Raw genomic sequence first — 27,098 nt, 5'->3', positions numbered from 1 at the left:
CTTAATAAATTAAAAAAAAGGGAAACGTTTATGTAATAAACTGTTTTAAATATTTATAAATGCTATAAATATGTAATAACGCTTTATTGTAAATGGAACCAGAACTAAAGTCTTTTTATGTCAACGTTTTACGACAACAAATGTAACTATAAATGGATAAAAAGTATGACGTGTTCCTGTTTAATACCTTAATAATTTAAATGGATGGTCAGTCAAGCAAGAGGGGGGGGGGGGGAGAGAAACACACACACACACACACACACACACAGCTGAACACATGCATGTCTGCACGTTTGCATGCAGAGATTGTGTGTGTGTGTGTGTGTTTGTGTGTGTCTTTGGTATGCAGACGCCTATACGGGAATGTGTTTGAGCTTGCATACCTTACACATGTTTACACACACACACACACACACACACTCTCTCTCTCTCTCTCTCTCCCTCTCTTCCTGCTTAATCTCTCCTTTCATCTCTCTCTATCTCTCTCTAACAGATAAACCAGAAGCAGTGATGGTGTAAAGGTGTAAAGGTGTAAAGGTGTTGAATGGACTGACATGAGTAGGAATCGGATCAGGACCGGAACACCGGGAACAGTTCGTCCCTGGATGGAGAGACTGAGGGAGGACACAGGGATGGCGGGTTACTGTTTAGGGAATGTAAACAGTATGTATGCTCTGACTAGAGCATTCGCACACGTGTAGTTACATCACACACACACACACACACAAGATGTCATTACTAAAAAGGCAAACTGAGGAATGTTACATTCATATGTCATATTTATACAGAGAGAGAGAAAGAGAGAGAGACAGACAGACAGGGAAAGGAAAAGACAGAGATGGACAGAAAGACAGTCAAAAAGCAAGACAGAGAAGGACACAGTGCTGTGTTTCTCACGCCCCCATCAGCCACGGAAATTTTATATTTGGAGAAACACAAATGCAAACAGCTTTAGTTTTTACTCAAGAGAGAGAGGGAGAGAGAGAGGGAGAGAGAGAGAGAGAGAGAGAGAGAGACCCATACAGAGGACAGACAGAGATAAAGGAAATGGAACAGAGGGAGAGAGAACTGAGAATAAAGAGACAGATAGAGACAGTGAGAAAAAATGATATTGAGAGAGAGAGAGAGAGAGAGAGAGAGTGAGCGGGAGAAGAGAGGAGAGAGAGAGAGAGAGGCATGACACCGTTTATTGTTTTTTTACACTGCTTACTAGTCTTAGTGAAGGAGGCGTGGCCTTAGTTTCTGATACACAATAAAGGAGGCGTGGCCTCAGTTTCTGATACACAATAAAGGAGGCGTATCCTCAGTTTCTGATACACAATAAAGGAGGGGTGGCCTCAGTTTCTGATACTCAGTGAAGGAGGGGTGGCCTCAGTTTCTGATACTCAGTGAAGGAGGGGTGGCCTCAGTTTCTGATACACAGTAAAAGAGGCGTGGTCTCAGTTTCTGATACTCAGTGAAGGAGTATCAGAAACTCTCTCTCTCTCTCTCTCTCTGTATAAATATGACATATGAATGTAACATTCCTCAGTTTGCCTTTTTTAGTAATGACATCTTGGGTGTGTGTGTGTTCATGTGTGTGTGTGTGTGTGTGTGTGTACATGTATGGCCTCAGTTTCTGATACACAGTAAGGAGGCGTGGCCTCGTGGCCAATCATTAACAATGAAGTCCACCTACAGTCCTGAGTGGCAATATTTTCACAAAAAAACCCTACACTGGACTCTTCCGGTGCTTTCACTTATGCAGTACAGTGTGTTTGGCCAGAACCTCGGTCTTCTTTTCTTTAGGCAGAACCGAACAATCACACTCGGGTCTAGAGACCAAATCAGGTCTCAGTCTAACCTCCAGAGTGAAATCTAATGAGAAGTGAAACGATTCTGAATCGACTCGACTGCAGGAAGTGAATCAAACACCACGTGTGTGTTCCAATACAGAGTTTTTTGTTTAAACCAAACAACAAAAGTAATTTTTGGTTCATCACGTCTCTCTAACGACGCTTAATGACCGTCGGTTTGAATTGAATCAACCAGCAAACGAATCAAAAGGGGAATCAATTTCACTCTGATTCAGAGTCAAATTTAGCGAGCTGAATAATCTCCTGTGAGGGAGTCACTTCCTCTCTCTCTCTCTCTCTCTCTCTCTCTCTCTCTCTCTCTCCGCAGGTAGGAGGGCTGAACAGAGGAGAACGGATGATGACTCATTTATAAAGAAGCCAGCTCTCTCTTCTGAAGCCTGGAGTTTAGAGACAAAACACACAGCGCTGCTTCCTCAGCCAGGAGAATGAAATGTGGGCTTATTATTGCTGACAGTAACAGTCATGCTAGTGACCAAACAGTAGCAAAACAGCTCAGGACATGACTGATATCATTGATTGCTTAACCTTTCCAATCCAAAAATGGTAAAACAGTCTGTCTCACACACACACACACACACACACACATATTACTGATATTATTCAGGAGCTTTCATTCTATTACATATATTACTGTAGCTGAGTTTTGTTTCCAAGGGACTAGTACACACACACACACACACTCAGACACACACACACACACACACACAGGGGGCACTACTGATTTCAGATCGCACACAATCAGAAAGTGTTACTATTTTCGCCCCGCTGCCCGCCTCGTTTGTCTAAAAGCAGTTTTCCTGTCATTGTTTGTGTGTGTGTGTGTGTGAAAGTGAGAAAGAGAGAAAGAGAGAGAGAGAGTGACTCACCCCTGAAAAACAAATCAAAATTACAATGAACATTCTCAAAAACACACACATGTACAGTGTCAGAGTTTGACTTGTAAACAATCCACTGGTTTTTTTTTTTGGGTGTGTGTGTGCTGAAGACTGACTGTGTGTGTGTGTGTGTGTGTGTGTGTGCTGAAGACTGACTGTGTGTGTGTGTGTGTGTGTGCTGAAGACTGACTGTGTGTGTGTGTGTGTGTGCTGAAGACTGACTTGCTCCTGAAAAACGAATGAATATTAAACTAACATGTTCAGACACACACACACACACACAGAGTCACATTTTGACATGCAAACAATCAGTTATGTGTGTGTGTGTGTGTTAGACCCTAAAAACAAACACAAGCTGTCTCTCCATTCTATTGATAAAACTACATGATTGACAGCGGGGAAGAGCAGAGGAGGAGACGACATGGTGAAGAGGCAGAAAGATGGACAGAGAGACAGAAGGGATGAGCAGATAGAGAGACAGACTGAGAGGCAGACGGAATAAACAGACTTAGAGACAGACAGAGATAAAGACAGATAGACAGACAGTCAGAATAAACAGACAGAAACAGACAGAGAGTGAGACGGATAGAATCCACAGGCAGAGAAATAGAGAGACAGAAAGAATGAGACAGAGAGATAGATAGACAGAGGGAAAAAACAGAGAGAATTATCAGGGAGAAAGACAGACTCAGAGACAGACACAGATGAGAGACAGAACAGAGAGAGAGAGACAGACATAGATAGAGTCAGACAGACTGACAAAACAGATAGAGAGATAGAGAGACAGACAGGATAAACAGATAGAGAGATAGAGAGACAGACAGGATAAACAGATAGAGAGAGAGACAGGATAAACTGATAGAGAGACAGAGAGGCAGACAGAATAAACAGATAGAGAGACAGAGAGATAGACAGGAAAAACAGATAGAGAGACAGATAAATAAACAGAGAGAGAGACAGACTAAATATACAGTAAGAGAGATAAACTAAGAGACAGGCAGATAGAAATAAAGACTGAATGCACAGAGAAAGAGAGAGAGAGAGAGAGAGAGAGAGAGAGAGAGACAGACATACAGGATAAATAGATAGAAAGACAGAGAGACAGCTGGAAGAAATAGAGCACCATTTAAAATGTATTAATATATTCCATCCATTTTCTGTAGCACTCGTCCTACAAACAGTGAATGAGAACCTAGATCCACAATCACACACACACACACACACACACACACACACACACACATACTGTTTAATTAACAGTAAATCGTATAAGGATGTAGATTCTGGGAGGCGGAGCTTCATGTATATAGGTGGAGCTTAATATGTATAGGCGGAGCTTAGTGTATATGGGTGGAGCTTCTTGTATATGGGCAGTGCTTCAAGTATATGAGCTAAGCTTCATGTAGATGAGTGGAGCTTCATATAGATGGGTAGGGTTTCTTAAATATGGGTGGAGCTTCATGTATAAGGGGCAGTGCTTCATGTATATGAGCTAAACTTCGTATATATGAGTGGAGCTTCATGTAGAGGGGTGGGACTTCTTACATATGGGTTTCACCTTTACAGGTGAACTTAATTTGACCTTCTCTACACTTTTGAATGCACATGTCCAACTGTTCAGTGTTTCAGTTCAGTGTTGATGACCGCTTCATTGTGAACAGTGCCCTGAGGAACCAGATGATGAACGCCACTCAACTCCAGGCACATTTAAGGGAGGTGAGAGGAACCCAAGTGTCACGTCAGACCATTCGAAACCGTTTACATCAGTGTGGTCTGCGTGCTAGACGACCTGCAAGGGTATCTGACCACACCACCAGGCACAGGCGTCATCGTCTTGCATGGGCCAGGGAGCATTTGCGCTGGACGAGGGACCAGTGGGCCTCAGTGCTGTTCTCTGATGAAAGTCGATTCACGTTGAGCAGAAATGATGGCCACCAACGATGTTGGAGACTTCAAGGAGAGCGCTATGCGTCAGCCACTGTTGTGGTGGTGTTACAGTCTGGGCAGGTGTGTCCACTCAATACAGAACTGCCCTACATCTTGTGAATGGTACAGTGACAAGCCAATACTACCTGAATAACATCATTAATCCAGTCATTGTGTCCCTGCATGAACAACACAGGCCTAATTTCATCTTCATGGATGACAATGCTCCAGCTCATCGAGGTCGCATCATTAGGGAACGGCTGCTGGAGGCTGGGGTACCTCAAATGGAGTGACCTGCACTTTCTCCAGACCTGAATCCCATAGGAAACCTATGGGATCAGCCGAGTAGAGGCTTGTAACCCTGCACCCCAGAACCTCAATGACCTGAGGGCCGCCCTTCGAGAAGAGTGGAATGCCATGCCTCAGCAGACAATAAGTGGACTCGTGAACAGCATGAGACGTCGTTATCAAGCTGTAATTGATGGTCAAGGGCACATGACAAATTATTGAGACATTGAGATTTTTTGTTGTGGTATACCCACCACTGTTGTTGGCTTTTGTTTCAATAAATTGTTTGAGATGAGGAAATCACCATTACAGCTTCTACTTAAATGCCCTACTTTCATGATATAATATCACTGTAGCGTGAACTTTTTATATTTTCCCTAAATTTCACCCAAAAGCTAAAAATTTCTTAACTTTTTGCTAGTAGTGTATATGAGTGGAGCTTCATGTAGATGGGTGGGGTTTCTTACATATGGGTGGAGCTTCGTGTATATGGGCAGTGCTTCATGTATATGGGTGGAGTTTCATGTATATTGTGCTTCATGTACAGTGCAGTATATGAGCTAAGCTTCATGCAGAGGGGGGGCTTCTAATATATGGGTTGGGCTTCATGTATAAGGGAGGGGGCTTTGTGCATGTGGGCGGGGCTTCTGGCATATGGGCGTGGGTGACAGCAAAAGAGTAAGACATACAAATCTTGTAGCTTTAGGAAATCCATCAGATTTGCCGTGCCGTGTGAAAAAAGTCTCAGACACGTGGATCAAATCAGAAGGAAAATGTTTTTCACGATCAAAAAAACAAACAATCTGACTTCAGCTCCGTCTGAAAATAACGTTTGTTTGGTCTGCGACACTAATAACACTTTAGAGTTTAATAAAATAAAAACTCCAGGCACGTAAACATTGACTTCATCTTCATCATGCTGGGAGCACCTCTCACACACACACACACAGCAGGAGGCAGAACACAAGGTCGTGACCTAAAGCTTTCGTCAGACAGGAAGAGGGTGGAGAGCAAATAAGCAACAGCGTGAGAGAGATGGAGAGCCGATGGAGTAAAGTGAGTTAATAAAGGAAGGAAAACAGGAGGGAGGGAACGAGGGAAGGATAGAGAGCACGGTGGGAGTGGAGAGGAAAAGAAGGAAGGAAAGAAAGAAAGTGTGGCCTTGAGAGCAACAGCAGATACGCCGATGGAGGAGAGACCAGAGATGAGGCGAGGGATGGAGAGGTCAAGAGAGGACGGAGGAATGGAAGACCTCTTTATCGCCTTCTCTCACGCAGTCAGTCTTATCGAGGAGATGGCAACGAGAGAGGAGTGTGTGTGTGTGAGAGAGAGAGAGAGAGAGAGAGAGAGATTGAGATTGAGAGAGAGAGTTTCCTGTCTGCTTATGTGCTCCTCAGCCCTAGTCTTCCATAATCCTTTGCATTTATAGTCACACACGCACGCGCACACACACACACACACACACACACACACACACACACATAATCTCTGTCTGTTTTTTACCCACACTTGCACATATGGGAAAAAAAACTCTATTACACACGACATTTCCTGTTGACCTTCATGTTCATCTCTCTCTCTTTCTCTCTCTCTCACACACACACACTCTTACCCCCATGCTTGCAAAAAAACACAATCACATACATGTCATTTCCTGTTGACTTTCATGTCCATTTCTGTCTCTCTCTCTCTCTCTCTCTCTCTCTCTCACACACACACACACACACACACATACTTTCTTAAAAAAAAATTTAGTTCCGGTTTTGATGATCTCAAAAATAAGCCACAAAACCACTCTGTTGGTGCTGATAAACATGACACAAAGACATAATGGGAAAGGGGCGGGGTTTGAAGGAATACAGTACGAGGAGGCGGGGTTAGGGCTGGATGTCCCGCCAATCAAATCTTCTTGTTTTCCTTTATAAAAATCAGAGCATAAGAGTTCTTAAATTCAGAAAAGTGGGGAAAACAAACACAGTTATGCAAATAAATGCAAATAATTCAATTATGTAAATTATGTAAGTGCTATTTTTTATTTTTTATTTTTTATTTTTTTTTTATGGACAACATAGTAGTTGGATCATTTAGCCTGTGTGGATTTGTTTCCTGGGTTTTTCCGTAATTTATTTTGTGGCTGATTCAAACACCTGATTGGCCAGTGTCTCTGTGATTGATAGGTCAGAGACACTATGCCCCGCCCCTCCTTTGCGATATTGTTTCTACGCCTGACAGAGGTGGAAAAATTAGTCTATGACTAAAGATGATATGCAAAAAAAAAAAAAAAAAAAAATCTTCATGTATATGGGTGGGGCTTCGAGTATACGGAGCTTTATGAATATATATATATATATTTACGATTATGTTATATATATTAGATTACATATATACGATTAGAATAAAATGATTTAAATTTTTAAATGAAATGATGTAAACAAAAATTGAGCAGAGCATAAGTGATATTCTTCTGTTTAGAAAAAAAAGGAAAATACAATTTATGCAAATGAATGCAAATTATTCAATCATGCAAATTATGCACGTGTGATGTGTTACAGAGAAAAAACAGTAGCTGGATCATTCAGTCTGGAGAAATTATGTTTCTTCCTAGAAATATGATGACATTTCTAATATCACTTCTAAATGAGCTTTGAGACCATCTCAGGACCTCAGTAACTCGTTTAATCGGGATCTAATGGTTCAGATGAAACACACACACACACACACACAAACAGACGTTCATTACAGTCTGCCATCGTTCAGCAGCTTCCTGTAGAAACCCTGCAGAGAATTCCCAGACCGACTCTTCAGTTCCGTCTCAAACAAAATAAACTCAAATAAAGCCTGGTGGCTGCGTAGAGTCTAGTCACGTCTCCCCGGTTATTAAATCCACCGAACATCGGCTTCTCGGCGCGATCCAGCAGCCCGGTAATCGACGCTCTGTGACTCCGTGATTGCGGCTCTGCACTGAAATATTAAACTCACAGTTTATTGTGATCGCACAAACTGTCAACCATCGTCAAGTTCATGGCTGACGACATTTACACCTCGAGGATTACAGCCATATGAGCATAGAGATCATCATCATCATCATCATCATCACTGCTTGTGTTAATACCAAAATATACTGATCAACCATAGATGTGAGAAGTTGAAGGTCTTCCCTAACCTCGAACTGCATTTCCTAATCCTGCATCATGGCCTACAAACATGACCACACTCCTCTACCCACAATGCACCTTCACAGTCACGCTCAGGTTTAAGAGACTCTTACAGCCATAAACATTTATATGCATCGTGACATCACTCTGCTTTTTTTTGTGGGGAGGGCTAAATCTTATCCGCTCTGGACTGACCGCTGCTTGATTTTGTGTTACACTTCGAATTTGTGGCTTGAAGAAAATACATCAAAACCTTCCGACCAATCAGAGTCCAGGATTCAACAGCACGGGAACACAGAAACATCACGTCTCTGAAACAAACTGGAACAGAACAGCAGCGGCGGCAATGCGATTCCACCTGACCTCGGGGGACGGTTATGTAAATGTATGCAAATTTATGTAAATGAGCTACATCATTTCTTAATTCCTATTATTTTTTAAATCATTTATTCTTGCTGTTTTTTTTTGCTTAAAACACCAACAGGAGCGAATTCTGCTGTGTGCAGAGCTACACAATATTATTCAGTTCAATGCTATTCTTCTACCTGAACGTTCTAGAAAAACTTCAATCTTCACAATAACGGACATCATATCATCATCAGAACTCTAATAGCTTCAGCATCCTCCTCCTACTATCTCTAATCACGACAGCTGACTCTCGCCGTCTCTCTCGGCCGCGAGTGCTGCGCCGCGTCTCTCACTTCATGCTTTGCTTTTTTTAAACCCGGTGTAATAACAGCAACCTACTCGTCACCAACGCCATCCAGAGACCGGACGTTCCCGACGTTCCTGGGTTCATCCACTCTCAACAGCTTCCATTACATAAAGAGTTCATTTACATAAAGCACTCCATGTACGCTTGCGTGTTTCCTCCATGTCTGATAAGATTTACTTTGAATCTTTTTTGAGTTTCTTGCAAAGCTATGCGCTAATTTACCCTAAAATCCGGCATGCGGTCCTTTTTGATTTCATTTGGTTTGTTTTTACACATTTCTTGCAATTCTGCTCCTTCTGTAGTTTACAGCACGTGATACAGAAACCACAGCAGGATGAGCTTGCTAGCTAGTTTACCCTTTTTTTCCCTGCTTTGCTTATTAGTAAGATTAGCATCAAGGTTAACTACCCCTAGTATGCTAGCAAGCGACAAATCACGACTGTGGCTGTTTATAGTTCATCGCTTCTACCATCTGTTTAGCGTTTTCTTCGGATCTGATGAGGAATGTTACACACAAGTCTTAGTATTACCTCTGTTAGCAGATTAGCAGCTAAGTACGGTCGCCAGAGGTGCCGACGATCCTTGCTAGCTTTATTTTTCCTCATGACGTGTCTGTAAACACGAGAGGTAGCGAGAGGTCGTATGCGACTGGATAAGAGTCTGTCTTCCGCCTTTAGCTCCACCCATTTCCTATGTAAGTCAATGGAGAAGTTACATTTTAAGTTACAAATTATCCAGAAATGATATTCAGGAACCGTGACCCCGTCGATTTCCGTCAAAAGCGCGTCTCAACGATGTTCAGACATCAGTGCGTGCAGCTCGGGTTGACTGTAATCCGAAATGTAACTGGAACATACCGTCCGTGTTCCTTCAAAGCGATTAGTAATGCCTGCTAGCACTGCTAGCACACCTACACAGCCTGCTCTCACAGCAATCGGGCCAAATTCTTCACAAGGTAACAGTGTTAATGCTTTAAAAAGAACACAGCGCCAGTCAGCCCCCAGAAAGAGAAGAGAGAAAAAAAAAACCTTCCCACCATTAGCTGAAGAAATGATTTCCTGAGTGATTTAAGATGCTAATTTTTTTTTTTCTGTGTGTGGGAGGACAGGCGCTATTCAGAGTGGGAACCAGCGTGGAATCAGAGCCACTGTGAGAGAGTGAGAGATTAGAGAGAGAGAGAGAGAGAGAGAGACCGACCGGAGTAGACGTCTCCGTTGCTGTAGGCCTTTCCTCGGCCCTCGTCGTCACTCGGCACGGCCGATACCTGCTTAGCCGAGGCGCAGCCCATCTCCTCACGCGCGCCCCCCTCTCACCATCCCACCTGGGAATCAGACAACAAAACAGATTTCATTGATCAGACGTCAAACACCTGAAAATAAATTACATAACAGAAGCTAGCTGCTTTTCCCAGCACATCGTTTCCATAGTAACGGCACATTCCCAGGGACTCGTACTGCAGGTGCTGCATATAAACATATGTAGTTAAGGAAGGAGTCTCCAGTTTCAGTGCTTCAGTTACAGTCTGTACAAACGTCCAGAAAGGGAGAAAAAAGGAACACGTGCGCTATGGGAGGGACAGGGCAGCGGTAGGGGTTAGCTGTTCGGACGCTGTGGAGGATATTACTGTGGGATAATGGGGCGTCACGGTCAGCGCTCGAGACAGACACTCTGAGGATGAGTGGAGGCAGAGCGGCGTGAGGATCTCCATCAGAGCTTCAGAGTAAACCTGCGAATTCTTCCCTTCCATCAGCCGTCACTCACAACACGTGACCTTTGACCTTTCCAACATCGGTAGCGTTAGTTTGGTGGCAAATGAAAAAAAAACCTGCTACAGGAACAGGATAAAAGAAAAAAAAAGAAACAGGAAATTTGCAAAAGGGAAAAGTCCCAGTGAGGCAGAAAAGATGGTTCTACTGAGGCAGAAGAGACAGAGGAACGTTCTAATGAAGCAGGAGGACAGTGGAACATTCTGATTAGGTAGAAGAGATAGAGGAATGGTCTAATGAGTCAGAAGAGATAGAGGAACATTCTAATGAGTCAGAGGAGATAGAGGAACATTCTAATGAGTCAGAAGAGATAGAGGAACATTCTAATGAGTCAGAAGAGATAGAGGAACGGTCTAATGAGTCAGAGGAGATAGAGGAACATTCTAATGAGTCAGAGGAGATAGAGGAACATTCTAATGAGTCAGAAGAGATAGAGGAACGGTCTAATGAGTCAGAGGAGATAGAGGAACATTCTAATGAGGCAGAGGAGATAGAGGAACATTCTAATGAGGTAGAACAGAGAGAGGAATGTTCTAATGAGGCAGAAGAGATAGAGGAACATTCTAATGAGGCAGAAGAGATAGAGGAACATTCTAATGAGGCAGAAGAGATAGAGGAACGTTCTAATGAGGCAGAGGAGATAGAGGAACATTCTAATGAGGCAGAGGAGATAGAGGAACATTCTAATGAGTCAGAAGAGATAGAGGAATGGTCTAATGAGTCAGAGGAGATAGAGGAACATTCTACTGAGGCAGAAGAGATAGAGGAACGTTCTAATGAAGCAGAGGAGATAGAGGAACATTCTAATGAGGCAGAAGAGATAGAGAAACGTTCTAATGAGTCAGGAGGACAGTGGAACATTCTGATTAGGTAGAAGAGATAGAGGAACGGTCTAATGAGTCAGAGGAGATAGAGGAACATTCTAATGAGTCAGAGGAGATAGAGGAACATTCTAATGAGTCAGAAGAGATAGAGGAATGGTCTAATGAGTCAGAAGAGATAGAGGAATGGTCTAATGAGTCAGAGGAGATAGAGGAACATTCTAATGAGGCAGAAGAGATAGAGGAACGTTCTAATGAAGCAGAGGAGATAGAGGAACATTCTAATGAGGCAGAAGAGATAGAGGAACGTTCTAATGAGGCAGAGGAGATAGAGGAACATTCTAATGAGGCAGAAGAAATAGAGGAACGTTCTAATGAGGCAGAGGAGATAGAGGAACATTCTAATGAGGCAGAGGAGATAGAGGAACATTCTAATGAGGCAGAAGAGATAGAGGAACGTTCTAATGAGGCAGAGGAGATAGAGGAACATTCTAATGAGGCAGAAGAGATAGAGGAACATTCTAATGAGGCAGAAGAGATAGGGGAACGTTCTAATGAGGCAGAGGAGATAGAGGAACATTCTAATGAGGTAGAACAGAGAGAGGAATGTTCTAATGAGGCAGAAGAGATAGAGGAACATTCTAATGAGGCAGAAGAGATAGAGGAACATTCTAATGAGGCAGAAGAGATAGAGGAACGTTCTAATGAGGCAGAGGAGATAGAGGAACATTCTAATGAGGCAGAGGAGATAGAGGAACATTCTAATGAGTCAGAAGAGATAGAGGAATGGTCTAATGAGTCAGAGGAGATAGAGGAACATTCTACTGAGGCAGAAGAGATAGAGGAACGTTCTAATGAAGCAGAGGAGATAGAGGAACATTCTAATGAGGCAGAAGAGATAGAGAAACGTTCTAATGAGGCAGAGGAGATAGAGGAACATTCTAATGAGGCAGAAGAAATAGAGGAACGTTCTAATGAGGCAGAGGAGATAGAGGAACATTCTAATGAGGCAGAAGAGATAGAGGAACATTCTAATGAGGCAGAAGAGATAGGGGAACGTTCTAATGAGGCAGAGGAGATAGAGGAACATTCTAATGAGGTAGAACAGAGAGAGGAATGTTCTAATGAGGCAGAAGAGACAGAGGAACATTCTAATGAGGCAGAAGAAATAGAGGAACATTCTAATGAGGCAGAAGAGATAGGGGAACGTTCTAATGAGGCAGAGGAGATAGAGGAATGGTCTAATGAGTCAGAAGAGATAGAGGAACATTCTAATGAGTCAGAAGAGATAGAGGAATGGTCTAATGAGTCAGAGGAGATAGAGGAACATTCTACTGAGGCAGAAGAGACAGAGGAACGTTCTAATGAAGCAGAGGAGATAGAGGAACATTCTAATGAGGCAGAAGAGATAGAGGAACATTCTAATGAGGCAGAGGAGATAGAGGAACATTCTAATGAGGCAGAAGAGATAGAGGAACATTCTAATGAGGCAGAAGAGATAGGGGAACGTTCTAATGAGGCAGAGGAGATAGAGGAACATTCTAATGAGGTAGAACAGAGAGAGGAATGTTCTAATGAGGCAGAAGAGATAGAGGAACATTCTAATGAGGCAGAAGAAATAGAGGAATGTTCTAATGAGGCAGAGGAGATAGAGGAACATTCTAATGAGGCAGAAGAGACAGAGGAACGTTCTAATGAGGCAGAGGAGATAGAGGAACATTCTAATGAGGCAGACGAGATATATGAACATTCTAATGAGGCAGAGGAAATAGAGGAACGTAATTATGAGGCAGAAGAGAGAGTCAAACGTTCTAATAAGGCAGTGAAACATTATGATGAGGCAAAAGAGGTAGTGAAAGGTTCTGGTGAGCCTGAAGAAAGAGTCAAACGTTCTAAAGAGGCAGTGGAACATTATTATGTTGAAGAAGAGGTAGGTAAATGTTCTACTGAGGCAGACAGGGCAGTGGAACGTTCTAATGAGGCAGAGGAGATAGACGAATGTTCTAATGAGACAGAGGAGACAGAGGAATGTTCTAATGAGGCAGAAGAGATAGAGGAACGTTCTAATGATGCAGTGGAACATTATGATGAAGCAGAAGAGATAGAGGAACATTCTAATGATGCAGTGGAACATTATGATGAAGCAGAAGAGATAGAGGAACATTCTAATGATGCAGTGGAACGTTATGATGAGGCAGAAGAGATAGAGGAACATTCTAATGATGCAGTGGAACGTTATGATGAGGCAGACGAGATAGAGGAACGTTCTAATGATGCAGTGGAATGTTATGATGAAGCAGAAGAGATAGAGGAACATTCTAATGATGCAGTGGAACGTTATGATGAGGCAGAAGAGATAGAGGAACGTTCTAATGATGCAGTGGAATGTTATGATGAAGCAGAAGAGATAGAGGAACATTCTAATGATGCAGTGGAACGTTATGATGAGGCAGAAGAGATAGAGGAACGTTCTAATGATGCAGTGGAATGTTATGATGAAGCAGAAGAGATAGAGGAACATTCTAATGATGCAGTGGAACGTTATGATGAGGCAGAAGAGATAGAGGAACGTTCTAATGATGCAGTGGAATGTTATGATGAAGCAGAAGAGATAGAGGAACATTCTAATGATGCAGTGGAACGTTATGATGAGGCAGAAGAGATAGAGGAACGTTCTAATGATGCAGTGGAATGTTATGATGAGGCAGAAGAGATAGAGGAACGTTCTAATGATGCAGTGGAATGTTATGATGGGGCAGAAGAGATAGAGGAACGTTCTAATGATGCAGTGGAACGTTATGATGGGGCAGAAGAGATAGAGGGATTAGGCTGGAGGAACAGTGGATCATGTAACTGGATGGAGAAGAGGAGCAAAATAATAAGAGAGAATAGAGCAAAGAGACATTAGAATATATTTAGATAGAAAGGTAGATAGCAGGAGGGATGAATGGATGGATGGATGGATGGATGGATGGATGGATTGATTGATGGATGGATTCATGGATGGATGGATGGACAGACTTTATTCCACTGATTCCCAGGGGTAATTTGTGGATGGGTGAAAGGGCCATGGGAACATTCAGTAGCTCAGTACTCTACACTGGCCGCAGGGGCAGAATGTTCAGCTGGGGCAGTAGAACAGAAAGGAACTCTTGTGAGACAAGAGTGAGATTCAGAAAGAGACGTGAGAGAAGACATATAGTGATATAAACCAAAGGATAAACTGATGAAGAATGGAGTCAAAGAAAGAAAGAAAGAAAGAAAGAAAGAAAGAAAGAAAGAAAGAAAGAAAGAAAGAAAGAAAGAAAATGAGAGAGAGGGAGAGAGAGAGCGAGTGAGAGAGAGAGAGAGGGAGAGAGAGAGAAAGGGAGAGATAGAGAAAGGGAGAGAGACACAGAGAAAGAGAGAGAGAGAGGGAGAGAGAGAGAGAGAGAGGGAGAGAGGGAGGCAACAGAGCATGAAAGCATGATCTGCACCTCCTCTCATTGCTCCTTTGAAGTGGACATCAGGGCAAGTGTTTAGCATGAACAGGACAAAGCACCAGGTGTGTGTGTGTGTGTGGGGGGGGGGGGGTGTGTGTGTGTGTGTGTGTGTGTGTGTGTCATGTTGACACTCTGTCTATCTCTCTAGGCTGCACTTTCATCACAGCAAGGGAGAGAGAGAAGCTAAGGACAACAAGATCTTCACATTGGTCAGGCAGGAGATAAACACACTAATGGGGCAGGAGGGGCAGTAGCCGGGGTAAACAGGGCAGGAGAGCTTCTTAATAGAGCTTAAAATGTTCAAATGCAGTGGTAGTTTAACATTTGGACGGGGTAAAAGGTGAAGTGGGAGTTCTGATATGGCCCAGAGGACAGTGAAAGGTTCAAATGGGGTAAAAGGGAATAGAGGAAGGTTCTAATGGGGCAAAAGGGGATAGAGAAAGGTTCTAATGGGGCAAAAGGGGATAGAGAAAGGTTCAAATGGGGTAAAAGGGAATAAAGGAAAGTTCTAATGGGGCAAAAGGGGATAGAGAAAGGTTCAAATGGGGTAAAAGGGAATAGAGGAAGGTTCTAATGGGGCAAAAGGGGATAGAGAAAGGTTCTAATGGGGCAAAAGGGGATAGAGAAAGGTTCAAATGGGGCAAAAGGGGATAGAGAAAGGTTCAAATGGGGTAAAAGGGAATAAAGGAAAGTTCTAATGGGGCAAAAGGGGATAGAGAAAGGTTCAAATGGGGTAAAAGGGAATAGAGGAAGGTTCTAATGGGGCAAAAGGGGATAGAGAAAGGTTCTAATGGGGCAAAAGGGGATAGAGAAAGGTTCAAATGGGGTAAAAGGGAATAAAGGAAAGTTCTAATGGGGCAAAAGGGGATAGAGAAAGGTTCTAATGGGGCAAAAGGGGATAGAGAAAGGTTCTAATGGGGTAAAAGGGAATAGAAGAAGTTCTAATGGGGCAAAAGGGGATAGAGAAAAGTTCTAATGGGGCAAAAGGGGATAGAGAAAGGTTCAAATGGGGTAAAAGGGAATAGAGGAAGGTTCTAATGGGGCAAAGGAGATAGAAGAAGGTTCTAATGGGGTAAAAGAGATCATGGAAGGTTCAACATGGACAGACGAGTTCTGGAGACAGTTCTAATGTGGCAGAAGGAACCGAGGAACAATCAAAAGAATAAGGTTCTACCAGGGCAGCAGGGAACAGGGGAACATTCTAGAATAGGGTAGTGGAAGAGTGCTGCAGGGGCAAGAGAATATTTCCAGTTAAAGGGGAACGTTCCAAATTGAACCTTTGGGGTAAGAAGGTCAGTGTTGTGTTCTGATAAACATGTGAGAGCTTATCACACACATGCACTCAAACACACACACACACACACCGAGTGTGTATCTGCTCATGCTCTTTAAAGCAGAATGTAAACACTAAGCTCTCGGGTGTCTGCAGCTCTTCTCTTCTTATGCAGTTTTCACATGATGATGTCTGTCTGTCTGTGTGTGTGTGTGTGTGCGTGTGTGTGTGTGTGTGCGCGTGTGTGTGTGTGTGTGTTTGTGTGTGTGTTCAAAGCACATGTACGGTTTTAATACAGAGGTCACATGACAGACAGATGTGGAGTGTGTTAGAGGACTGATGCTTAAGCTGTTGGGTAACTGCTGGTTACACACAAGAGCACTCATTTACACACACACACACACACATACACACATACACACACACACACACACAGCACACAGCCCCTACCATCATAACATTTACTCAAGAAGTCCCCCCTCTCTCTTCCCCCCTCTCTGCTTTACACACTTCATCAACCTGACAAATCCTGCACGCCTGCCAACACACACACACACACACACACACACACGCACACACACACACACGCACACACACACACACACGCACACACACACACACACACGCACACACACACACACACGCACACACACACACACACACGCACACACAAGTTACGTAAGGATATAAACACTGTAAAAACAGTCTTAACGGTCGAGTCTCCATTACACTTCTCTCTATCTTTTTTTTCTTCCTTTCTCTTTCCTTTTCACTTTTTCTTTCAAATCTCTTCTTCCTTCCTTCTTTCCTTCCTTCTTCTCTTACTCTTTTCTACTGTTCTGTTGTCCTTCTTCATCTCTCCATCCCTCCCCTCTTTAGTCCTCCTTATCGCTCCTTTCTATCTGTCTTTTCTTGTGTTCGCTCTCTTTCACCCCTTTCTTTCTCCATTCCCTTCTTCATTTTCCCACATCTCTCCCCCTTCACTACCTTTATCTCTCCCTCTCCAAACATCTTCTCTTCTCTCTGTTCATCTTTCCTTTTTTTTAAACTCCTAATCCTTCTTCTTTCTCTTCTCTTCATCCTTCATTATGGCGTTCTCTCTCCTTTCTCTGTTTCTTCTTTCCTCCATCTGCAGTTCTTTTCCTTCTCCCTAGCTTCTCCCTCCTCTGATTAATCCCTCTCTTTTTCACTTTCATCTTTTTCCAACCTCTTCCTTCTTTCCTTCTGTGATAATATCCCTCCTCTTGCATCTTTCTCATTTTGACTGTTTTTTTCTTATTTATGGTCTGTCTGTCTGTCTCTCTCTTTTTCTCTCTCTCTCTCTCTCTCTCTCTCTCTCTCTCTCTCTCCTTCCTTTCCTATTTCTCAATTATTTCCTCAACACCTTGACTCTTTACCTTCTATAAATCCTTAACGTTCAGATTTCTCTTCTATCTCGTCTCCCTCCATCACTCCTCCTTTTTCCCTCTCGGCTATTCTATCTCTCTCTCTTCCCTTTTCATTTCACTTCCCTTTGTCTCTACTCTATTTTAATCATTCTTTCTCTCTATAAATCCATCTTTCATCCTTTTTTTTTCTTTTCTCTCACTCCTTCTTTCTAAGTTCTCAGTCTCTCCTTCTCTTTAGCTCCTTCTTTTATTTCACTCTCTCTCTCTTATACTCCTCTGTCCTTCATTCATAACTTCCATATTTCTCTTATCTCATATTTTTTCTCACTTTCCTTCTACACTCCTTATATTTCTTAGTTTCAGTAAAAGGGGTGTGGCTTCTGTCTATGTCAGTCTCAGTAAAGAGGGTGTGGTCTCTGTATTCATCAGTCTCAGTAAAGGAGGTGTGGCCTCTGTCTCTGTCAGTCTCAGTAAAGAGGGTGTGGTCTCTGTATCCATCAGTCTCAGTAAAGGGTGTGTGGCCTCTGTCTCTGTCAGTCTCAGTAAAGGGGGTGTGGCCTCCCACTTCTGCAAGCCGAATTAGAAATAGCACTAAATACTGAATCACATTATACTTCATTAAAGCAGCTGAAAATTGTATCATCTTTAATCCTCTACTGCTTCACAAATGACACAACAGCACTGAGCGGATCGGGTGTGTTTGTAAAGACAGCACACACTCACACACACACACACACAAACACACACACTAACTGAGTGCTCTAACTGAGGAGCCACAATGTTGTGGTTCACTGAGGCCATGATGTCATTCAGAAGAGACAGGGAGTTCTGAACTCTATGTGTGTGTGTGTGTGTGTGTGTGTGGTGTGGTGTGTGTGTGCCAGGGCAGGAAGCTTGGCCTTGCATATCTGGGTGTGTGAGCTGGGCTTGACTGTGCCAATGTGTAAACACATTAAATCTGACTGTGTAGCTGTTTGTGTGTACTCTGGACTGTCTAGCTTCTGTGCATCTGAATGTGTGTGTGTGTGTGTAGTTTACTCTCTGATTTGTGTGTGCATATATGTGTGTATGCATCTGAAAATAGGTCAGTGTATTGCATTTTGTGTGTGTGTGTGTGTGTGTGTGTGTGTGAGAGAGAGAGAGAGAGAGAAAGTGTGTGTGTATGTGTGTGTGTGTGTTTTAGAGGAAGAGAATGCGACTACTGGGTGGGGCTGTCTATGTATATACATGCGTGTGTGTGTGTGCGTGTGTGTATGAGGGCATTTGACCTGGCTCCGTGCCTGTGTGAGCTTTCGACTTGGTTCAACTTGTGTGTGTGTGTGTGTGTGTGTGTGTATAGCTCACTATTCTTGACCTCAGGCAGCAGTCACTGACTCACACTGCTCCATTCGGCATGTGTGTGTGTGTTTGGTTAGACATATAATCATCACCCCCTGTGACACTTTCATTTTATATCAAGAAGTTGACGTGTTTATGGCAGGATGGAGGTGTGTGTGTGTGTGTGTGTAAGAGAATGGAAAGAACCGTACCACAGTAATTAGGTGTGGAAACAATGGTGTACAAGCAAATACCTTTAAAACACAATGGAGGTGAGTTAACCTTCCTCTGATTTTTTTTCCCTGTGTGATTACTAGAAAAACACACACACACACACACACACAAAAGTATATTCATCTGTGAGTAGCACAGAAAAGCACTGTGTTCCGTCGTAACTGGATAAAATGATAAAGAGTGACACAGAAGCACGTGATGTTAAAGATTCTGTTCATTCACTTTACAGTATTTTCTCAATTCCGAGCTTTCACAAGGCTGGAAATCCCCGCAACACATTCCCGCACATCCAAAACCGACATCTGTGCCAATATTAAATCATAAAAACAGAACACAGACAGAATGTCTGTCAGATTTTCAGACTGTAGCTTTGTGAAATGCGCCGGTGGCGCTGCTAGCTTAAAGACAACAACGCTATAGAGTGAGCAAAAATATAGGAACGAGGGATGTTGTTCCTGTTACTTTCTCCATAGAGACATGATTATGGCCTCTAAGTTAATATAATTACAATTATAATAATATAATTAGAGTGGAACCTTGGTACACGAATGCTCTCCGCTACGAATTTTCGCCTTAAGAATTGAAAGTATTGGTCATATTGCTAATATTTTTGGGTGGCTGGAACAGATTATCTGCATTTACATTGTTTCTGATGGGAAAATTAGTTTCGCAGGACACATTTTCACCTTAAGAACTCACCTCCAGATTGGATTAAAATTCCTATGCCGAGGTTCTGCTGTAATATAATAATACATAATAACGTAAAGAGCCCGTCATTTTCCACACAAACACTTTAAGAACGCTGGCAGCGAAGTGAGGAGAAGCCTGATGTCTACCTGCGGCGTCACATCAGCATCAAAACAAAGAAGAGTGAACAAAACACACACACAGAGACACACACACACACACACTCTTCCCGTACATACGACAGCAAACAAACAACAGAAGTGAGCAAACAAATCAGAGACTCACTTCCTCAGCGATGTTTATCACGGAGAGAATCGGCACAGCGAAGAGACGACGTGATGATGATGATGAAGAGGCTCATGTTTAAACACCTCATATGATGAAGGATCATCAAAATGACGATTCGTTTCATACTGTAAACTTAAATGGTGACATTTTTTTCCATATGTGATTGAGGTTAGAAACGTAAAGGAGGTAAAAGTGGCGTGTCGGGGTTTTTTTTCCTGGAGCTGGAATGAGATCTTTAAACCGGATTTTGTCTGTTTTCATTTTAACCAGACTTCCTGTAATTGAAAGATATACCAGAACACACACACACACACACTCTGAAATCCGTCCTCATAAAGCTGACAGTCATCTCCTCCATTCACACCATAAATATTCATTTTCAATTAGAAAGCCATCCGTCACTAACCAGCTCTAATTGAATTGTGTTTCTGCAGTAGGATAACTGGCCTGTTCCTGTCACACACACACACACTCACATACACACACACACGCCCGCGTACACAGCCGTATGTATGGTTTTAGCTCCTGATAGTGTGGAGTGTGTAGACATGTGGAGCGATTCGACAACGATTGCTGTCCTGTATCAGATTTTAAATGTCACAAGGAAGATGGAAATATTTTAGAGAAATGTCTCTTTTACACACTCTCACACACACACACACACACACACACTCACACACACACACACTCACACACTCTCTCTCTCTCTCTCTCTAATCTAATCAACCATGTTTCCTGTAATAATACAGTTAATGATAGATAGGATTAGAATAGAATGCTAGTTTGTTTATTAGCTTGTTTACTCTAATGCTAGTTTGTTTATTAGCTTGTTTACTCTAATATTAGTCTATGTATTAGCTTGTTTACTCTAATATTAGTGTGTGTATTAGCTTGTTTACTGTAATGCTAGTTTGTTTACTAGCTTGTTTACTCTAAAGCTAGTTTGTTTATTAGCTTGTTTACTCTATAGCTAGTCTGAGGGTTAAACTGTTTAATGCTAGTGTGTGTATTAACCTGTTTACTCTATAGCTAGTATGTGTGTTAGCCTGTTTAATCTAAATCTAGTGTGTGGATTAAACTGTTTAATGCTAGTTTGTGTATTAGCCTGTTTATTCTAATGCTAGTCTGATGGCTAGCCTGTTTACTCAAATGCCAATGTGTGGGTTAAACTGTTTAATGCTAGTTTGTGGGTTAAACTGTTTACTGTAATATTAGCATGTGAGTTAGCCTGTTCACTGCTAGCATGTGGGTTGAACTGTTTACTCTAATGTTAGCGTGTGGGTTGATCTGTTTAATTCCAGTTTGTGTTTCAAAATAAATGCATTAAAAATAATAACAATGAACCACGGCTTAAAAAACAGTTGATGTGGCTAATCGCTCCTCCTCCGCAGTGTGAGTGTATGCTAGCAGAAGAAATCAATTCAGACAGAAACAACATTACTTCAGTTTTACTCTGTCAGAGCGAGCGGAAATCTAAAAATAGAGCGAGTAACACGTAAAGAAAAGAATCTTGCATTCCTTTTTCTCCCATAATGCTCAGTTTAAAGTGTTAATCGGTCTGAGGTCAGTGGACATGAGGCGTGTTTACGCGGCTGGCGGCTGATGGCTAATCGCCAGAGTGTGCAAGTTTTTCCCAGCAGCTGCACGAGGGTGTGGTGATGACTGACGTGAACCACTGAGATCTGCAGGGACTTCAGTTATTACACTCACAGTTGTGTCACGCTTATGCAACTGAACTGACTGGGGGGAAAAAAGCAGAAGATTTTAATATAAAGTGCGCTAATGTTAATAGCAGAAAAGTTAGCACTGAAATTAGTGCTAATGTCATAAAACTAGCGCTCGAGAGCTGCAGGAAATGAACTATTTTAGCATTTTGAATTCATGGTTTAATAAAAACCTCCTGAATTTATGATCCCTGTATAGACAGAGTTATTAAAACAAACATCCTAGTTATTTTAAAAGTTTCTAGCTAGCACCATTGTATCTGTTAGCTGTTACCTAGCAAGCTAATAACATCAAGTCAAAGAGTTCACGAGAGATTATGTACCATGTACCTCATGGAGCTAGCCAACTTGCTGGGCAAGGAACATGCTAGTTGTCATAAATCATCAAGCTGTGGGCGAGTGTTAGGAGCCAAATTTCAAAATCAATAAAGTTCTGAAATTTGGCTTCTAACAATCGCCCACAGCGAAAAAAACAGTCTGATTGACTGATGTATAACTCTTAACTTCTGCCAACTTCTAGTTTCAAAATCATCACTGGTTCTGCTAATGACTGAATTCCCTGAAGCCCCAGCTCCACCTCTACCTCCACTTCCACCTCTACCTCCAGCTCCACCTCTACCTCTACCTCCACCTCTACCTCTACCTCTACCTCCACCTCTACCTCTACCTCCACCTCTACCTCCACCTCCACCTCTACCTCCAGCTCCACCTCTACCTCCAGCTCCACCTCTACCTCCACTTCCACCTCTACCTCCAGCTCCACCTCTACCTCCACCTCTACCTCTACCTCTACCTCCACCTCTACCTCTACCTCCACCTCCACCTCCACCTCTACCTCCACCTCCACCTCTACCTCCACCTCTACCTCCAGCTCCACCTCTACCTCCACCTCCAGCTCCACCTCAACCTCTAGCTCCACCTCTACCTCCAGCTCCTTCTCTACCTCTAGCTACACCTCCACCACCTCCTCTACCTCTAGCTACACCTCCTGCTCAAGCTCCACCTCCACTTCCACCTCCAGCTCCACCTACACCTCCAGCTCCAGCTCCACTTCCACCTCCACATCTACCTCTAGCTACACCTCCAGGTACATCTACTCCACCTATACCTCCACCTCTACCTCCATCTCCAGCAGCACTTCTCTCCGACTCTTGCCACTTTTCATTTCCATGGATCAGTCGGTTCTCCTGGTTTTACTGCTAGGATGTTTCAGAATCCGAGAAACCTGCTGCCCTACACACATGAGGTGTGTCCCAAATAACAGACCTACACACTATTCTGTGCTGTTTGTGTAGTAAACATAGTGTGAGTCACGTGTTCACACTGAAAAGTGCAAAAAGAAGAAGAAGAAAAGGAAGAAGGTGGAGGAGGAGGAGGAGAACACAAAACAGCTAGAAACGACCAGGGAGCAGGGGGCGGAGTCAGAGGCAGGAAGCTGAAACAAAGCATCACAATCATTATATAATTATTGATTATTTCTCCAGGCATTAGGAACCGAAAATTCAAATAAAATACAAAATAATGATCTTAATAAACAACGCTGAATAACAAACCCGCCTAATGGAGCGCCGGGGTTAGTGACGATAACCCACAAAACCCGCCCACAATGACATCATCATGTCTAGTAAATTTTAGTGAGCTAGGTGATTAGCGGCGCTCGCTCAACCCCGCTGCCGCTCCTCTCAACATTTTCACACAGCATTTGTTCCGGTTCTCCGTTTATCTCCAGCGTAGCATCTGGAGTTCATCCTGACAGACTGCTCGCTGTTCTCCGGGGAAACCGGCACACAGGACAATTTGCATAAATGACATAACCGCAATGGTAAATAAGCAGATAAACAGCGCTAATCAACAGCGCTACAATAACACTCGGGGTATGCAAACGAGGCAGCGCATCAGGGACCGAGGAAAGCGGTTAAACGCTAAATTAGCACTCGGGGCGGCAAAATGTTTACAAAATAAAAAGGAATAATTGAAGGCAAAGATCAGATAAACGTTTATACCGAGCTCGTTTTCTGGCCGAAGAAATCCCACGTGAACTGACAGTGAGTTATTATAAATAATTATTATTTTAATTATTTTATTTTATAATTATAGATAATTATTATTTTAATTACTATTTTTTATTGTATAATTATAAATAATTATTATTTCAATTACTATTTTTTATTTTATATTTATAAATTATTATGTTAATTATATTATTTTTTAATGATTATAAATAATTATTATTTTAATTATTTTATTTTACTTTATTTAAAATGCCAGATGAAGCAAAACATTACAAGAAAAGTTAGATTTACAAAAAATAATAATAATAATAATTTAGTTGCTGCATTCACAGCGAAATTAACTTCTGAGTCTGGCTAGTTTTCTTGCTAACAAAAATGCTAGTTATCAATAAACAGCTACCAGCTAGCTACCTAACAAGCTAAAGCTGGAGATCAAGATTTAGATACTTTTTGGAACTTGGGCATCTTTTTTTTATTACTAAAAAAATTAACAAACATGCTAATTACCAAGAAAGGTTCTAGCTAACACTGATCCGGCTAGCGAGCTCACAAGAAACACTAGAAAGAAAAGGAGTCACTGGTGTATATCCTTCATGGTCCTGACTTTTTCATTCATATCCAAAGCGAGTTTTCGAGTTTGGAAACTTTGGCTTGCAAACAGATTGGACAGAAAATCACACAAAAAATGTATTTATCACATAAACAATAAATCACCTGACTCAACAACATCCTGTTTATTATCCAGATGACGCTTTAGTTCTTTTTATTACATCTTATTCATCAGAGTGGTTCTGTCCTTTTGTCCTTAATTTAAAAAAAAAGAAAGAAAGAAAAATAATAAAAAATACAATAATAAAACAATATTTTGTGAAAAGGACGGATTCATCGATAAATATTTCTTTTTTTAATATAGTTCAGTTTTTCACATAAGCCTTAATTAAATGTCAATTTTAATAAACAGTACTTAGTTAGAAAAAAGCAATAAAATTCAAACAAATAATATAAATAATAAAAAATCTGAGTATGAAAAGCTTGTTAATGAAGTTTATTATATTATAAGGGAGTTTTCTGGGCTGGAAATTTGAAATTTTGAAAATTTGAAACTCTAATAATAAATAATAATTATAATTAAATAAATGATAAATATTCCATTGTCTATACCCGCTTTATTCCTATTTAGGGTCACAGGGATCTGCTGGAGTTTATCCCAGCACACACTGGGGGCAGGGGTACACCCTGGACAGGTCACCAGTCCATCACAGGGCCACACATATAGACAGACAACCACACAAACTCACACTCACTCCTATGGGGAAATTAGAATTACCAATCAACCTAATGTACATGTTTTTGGACTGTGGGAGGAAACCGGAGTACCCGGAGTAAACCCACACAGGCACAAGGAGAACATGCAAACTCCACACAGAAAGGCCCCTGTCTGTTCGAACCCGGGCTTCGAACCCAGGACCTCCTTGCTGTGAGGGAACAGTGCTAACAACTAAGCAACCATGCTGCCCATGATAAATAATAATAATAAAATAATTTGTTCCTTTATAACTGAGAGTCACTCTCTCTCTCTCTCTTCTCCACACTCTCTTGTTCCTTCACGGATTTACGGTATAGTTACCATCATTCCAGGCTTTTACTCACTTGACCACGTCTAATTACTGTACAGGAAACGAGCTCCATAAATATTCTCCTTGCTCTAAATTAAAAATTTACGCTGCAGTAATGAGCTGTGCTTTTATCACATCCTGTATATGCTTTCACTGTGACGGCGTCTCGCATGCTCACGCAATCTTCCTCACAACATTTAACAGTATTGCATTGCATCACTCGAAATCCAAAGAGTCAGCACATTCCTGACACCATGGGAGTGGTACGGACCGGACTGGACCCAACCGGACCGCCCTGGGGTCTCCCAAGCGTGGCGTACAGCAGCCACCTCACCAACCTCCGAGTCAGCAGAGTGAAAAAAAAAATGACTGCGGTGGCAGTCCCTCAGGTTCTCACTTCCTGTTTCTGTCTCAGACACACTCATACACACACACACACACATACATTACACAATACACACAATGGAGTGTAATGGCACAATACGTAAAGAAAGCTTCCACAATGACAGGAATCTCCTACACTGTAACTATGGGAACCTCCTGCCTGAGTGATGTCATCGTGATACCGCATCATAACCTTGCGAAGACTAATAAGGTCATGAATCGTAACACACACACACGTTGAGAGGAAAATAAGAGCAGTGAGCGGTGAGATGAGATGAGATGAGATGCTGATGAAGGACAGGACCATCCAGACAGACGGCTATAATCCGGAGCGGATTAGCGGATGCTGAATTTACAGGAAAATAAACAGTTGCAGAAGATCAGAGCCAGCAGACACGGAGCAAACTTCTCAGCTGGACGCCTGCAGACATGCCTCATTAGTATGCAGACGCGTGTAGCCAATGAGCTTCGAGGGATTTGCATGCACAACAACAACAACAATAATAATAATAATAATAATATTTTGTTTTATCGTGCACAAATGGAAATAAGCAACGAGCCACACCACACGAGTCAGTGGGGCTCGGTGTATATGCCTGCCTGCCTGCACGCGCGCGCCTGAGCGACACAGGTCGGATACACAGGCTACATTGTACTCCGTGTCAGTCCACGCGCGCACGGCTACTTCTCTGCACGTAGAATATAATTACAGGGCTTGCACGCGCTGCTCACGCGCCCTCTTATGTCATGTAGTCCATAAGAAGAAAGCCATACGTGTCCTGTCAGAGATCAGACATCATGTGGAAATTCGATTCCAAAAAAACAAAAAAAAAAAACAATCATCAGCAATGCAAGACCAGACGCTGAGCCCATGTAGTGCGCTCGTGCGCTCGCGCCGGGGTCCGATTCGCAACAGAGCCGGCAACAATCACACTAAAATAAACCCGAGAACGAAAGAAGGGGGAAAAGGCACGTGAGTGTCTTATATATAGAGAGAGAACAAAACAAAAACTAAAAAGAAAAGAAAAACCCCGCACTTACTTTATAAACGCGGATCCGCATGTGATCGTGCTGAGCTCCAAACTCCAACTCAGCGCTCGTGCTGTCCTCACGAGCTCACCAAAGCGCCCAGGCAGCTCGCGGGGTTGCCAGATCCTCCTCACCACTCAACCTCTTACTGTTTGTTTGACTTTAAATACATGTAAAAAAAAAAAAAAGTTTTACTGCTGACACCAAAGGGTTTTTCTCGTAAAAGAAAATAATAAACGAAATGTTTTTCCTGAAATGAGGA

General features: G+C 42.4%; 2 protein-coding genes across 2 annotated transcripts in view; one reads left to right on the top strand and one right to left on the bottom strand.

Moving 5' to 3' along the window:
• zgc:92140 (uncharacterized protein LOC447854 homolog) overlaps positions 1–26,966 on the bottom strand; it is a 34,523-nt gene extending 7,557 nt beyond the window's left edge. The window contains exons 1-2 of the mRNA XM_058389967.1: positions 26,849–26,966; positions 10,013–10,136 (exon numbers count right to left, since the gene is read on the bottom strand). Coding sequence (XP_058245950.1) covers positions 10,013–10,103 — 91 coding nt within the window. The 5' untranslated portion in view covers positions 10,104–10,136; positions 26,849–26,966. The remainder of the gene's footprint in view (positions 1–10,012; positions 10,137–26,848) is intronic.
• LOC131353323 (trichohyalin-like) lies at positions 10,449–14,310 on the top strand. Its single transcript, XM_058390270.1, has 3 exons — positions 10,449–10,461; positions 10,797–11,392; positions 11,452–14,310. The coding sequence occupies exons 1-3, from the start codon at positions 10,449–10,451 to the stop codon at positions 14,308–14,310; spliced, it is 3,468 nt and encodes a 1,155-aa protein (XP_058246253.1).
• Positions 26,967–27,098: the final 132 nt, after the last annotated feature.

This window comes from Hemibagrus wyckioides, linkage group LG05, assembly GCF_019097595.1.
Source record: "Hemibagrus wyckioides isolate EC202008001 linkage group LG05, SWU_Hwy_1.0, whole genome shotgun sequence".
Classification (NCBI taxonomy): Eukaryota; Metazoa; Chordata; class Actinopteri; order Siluriformes; family Bagridae; genus Hemibagrus; species Hemibagrus wyckioides.
The sequence above is the reverse complement of the archived record's forward strand: the minus strand, read 5'-3'. Positions and strand labels throughout refer to the sequence as shown.

Coding starts and splice junctions, on each gene's coding strand:
- LOC131353323 (XM_058390270.1), top strand. Junction 11,393..11,451: donor TAGAGGAACATTCTAATGAG/GCAGAAGAGATA, acceptor CATTCTGATTAG/GTAGAAGAGATAGAGGAACG.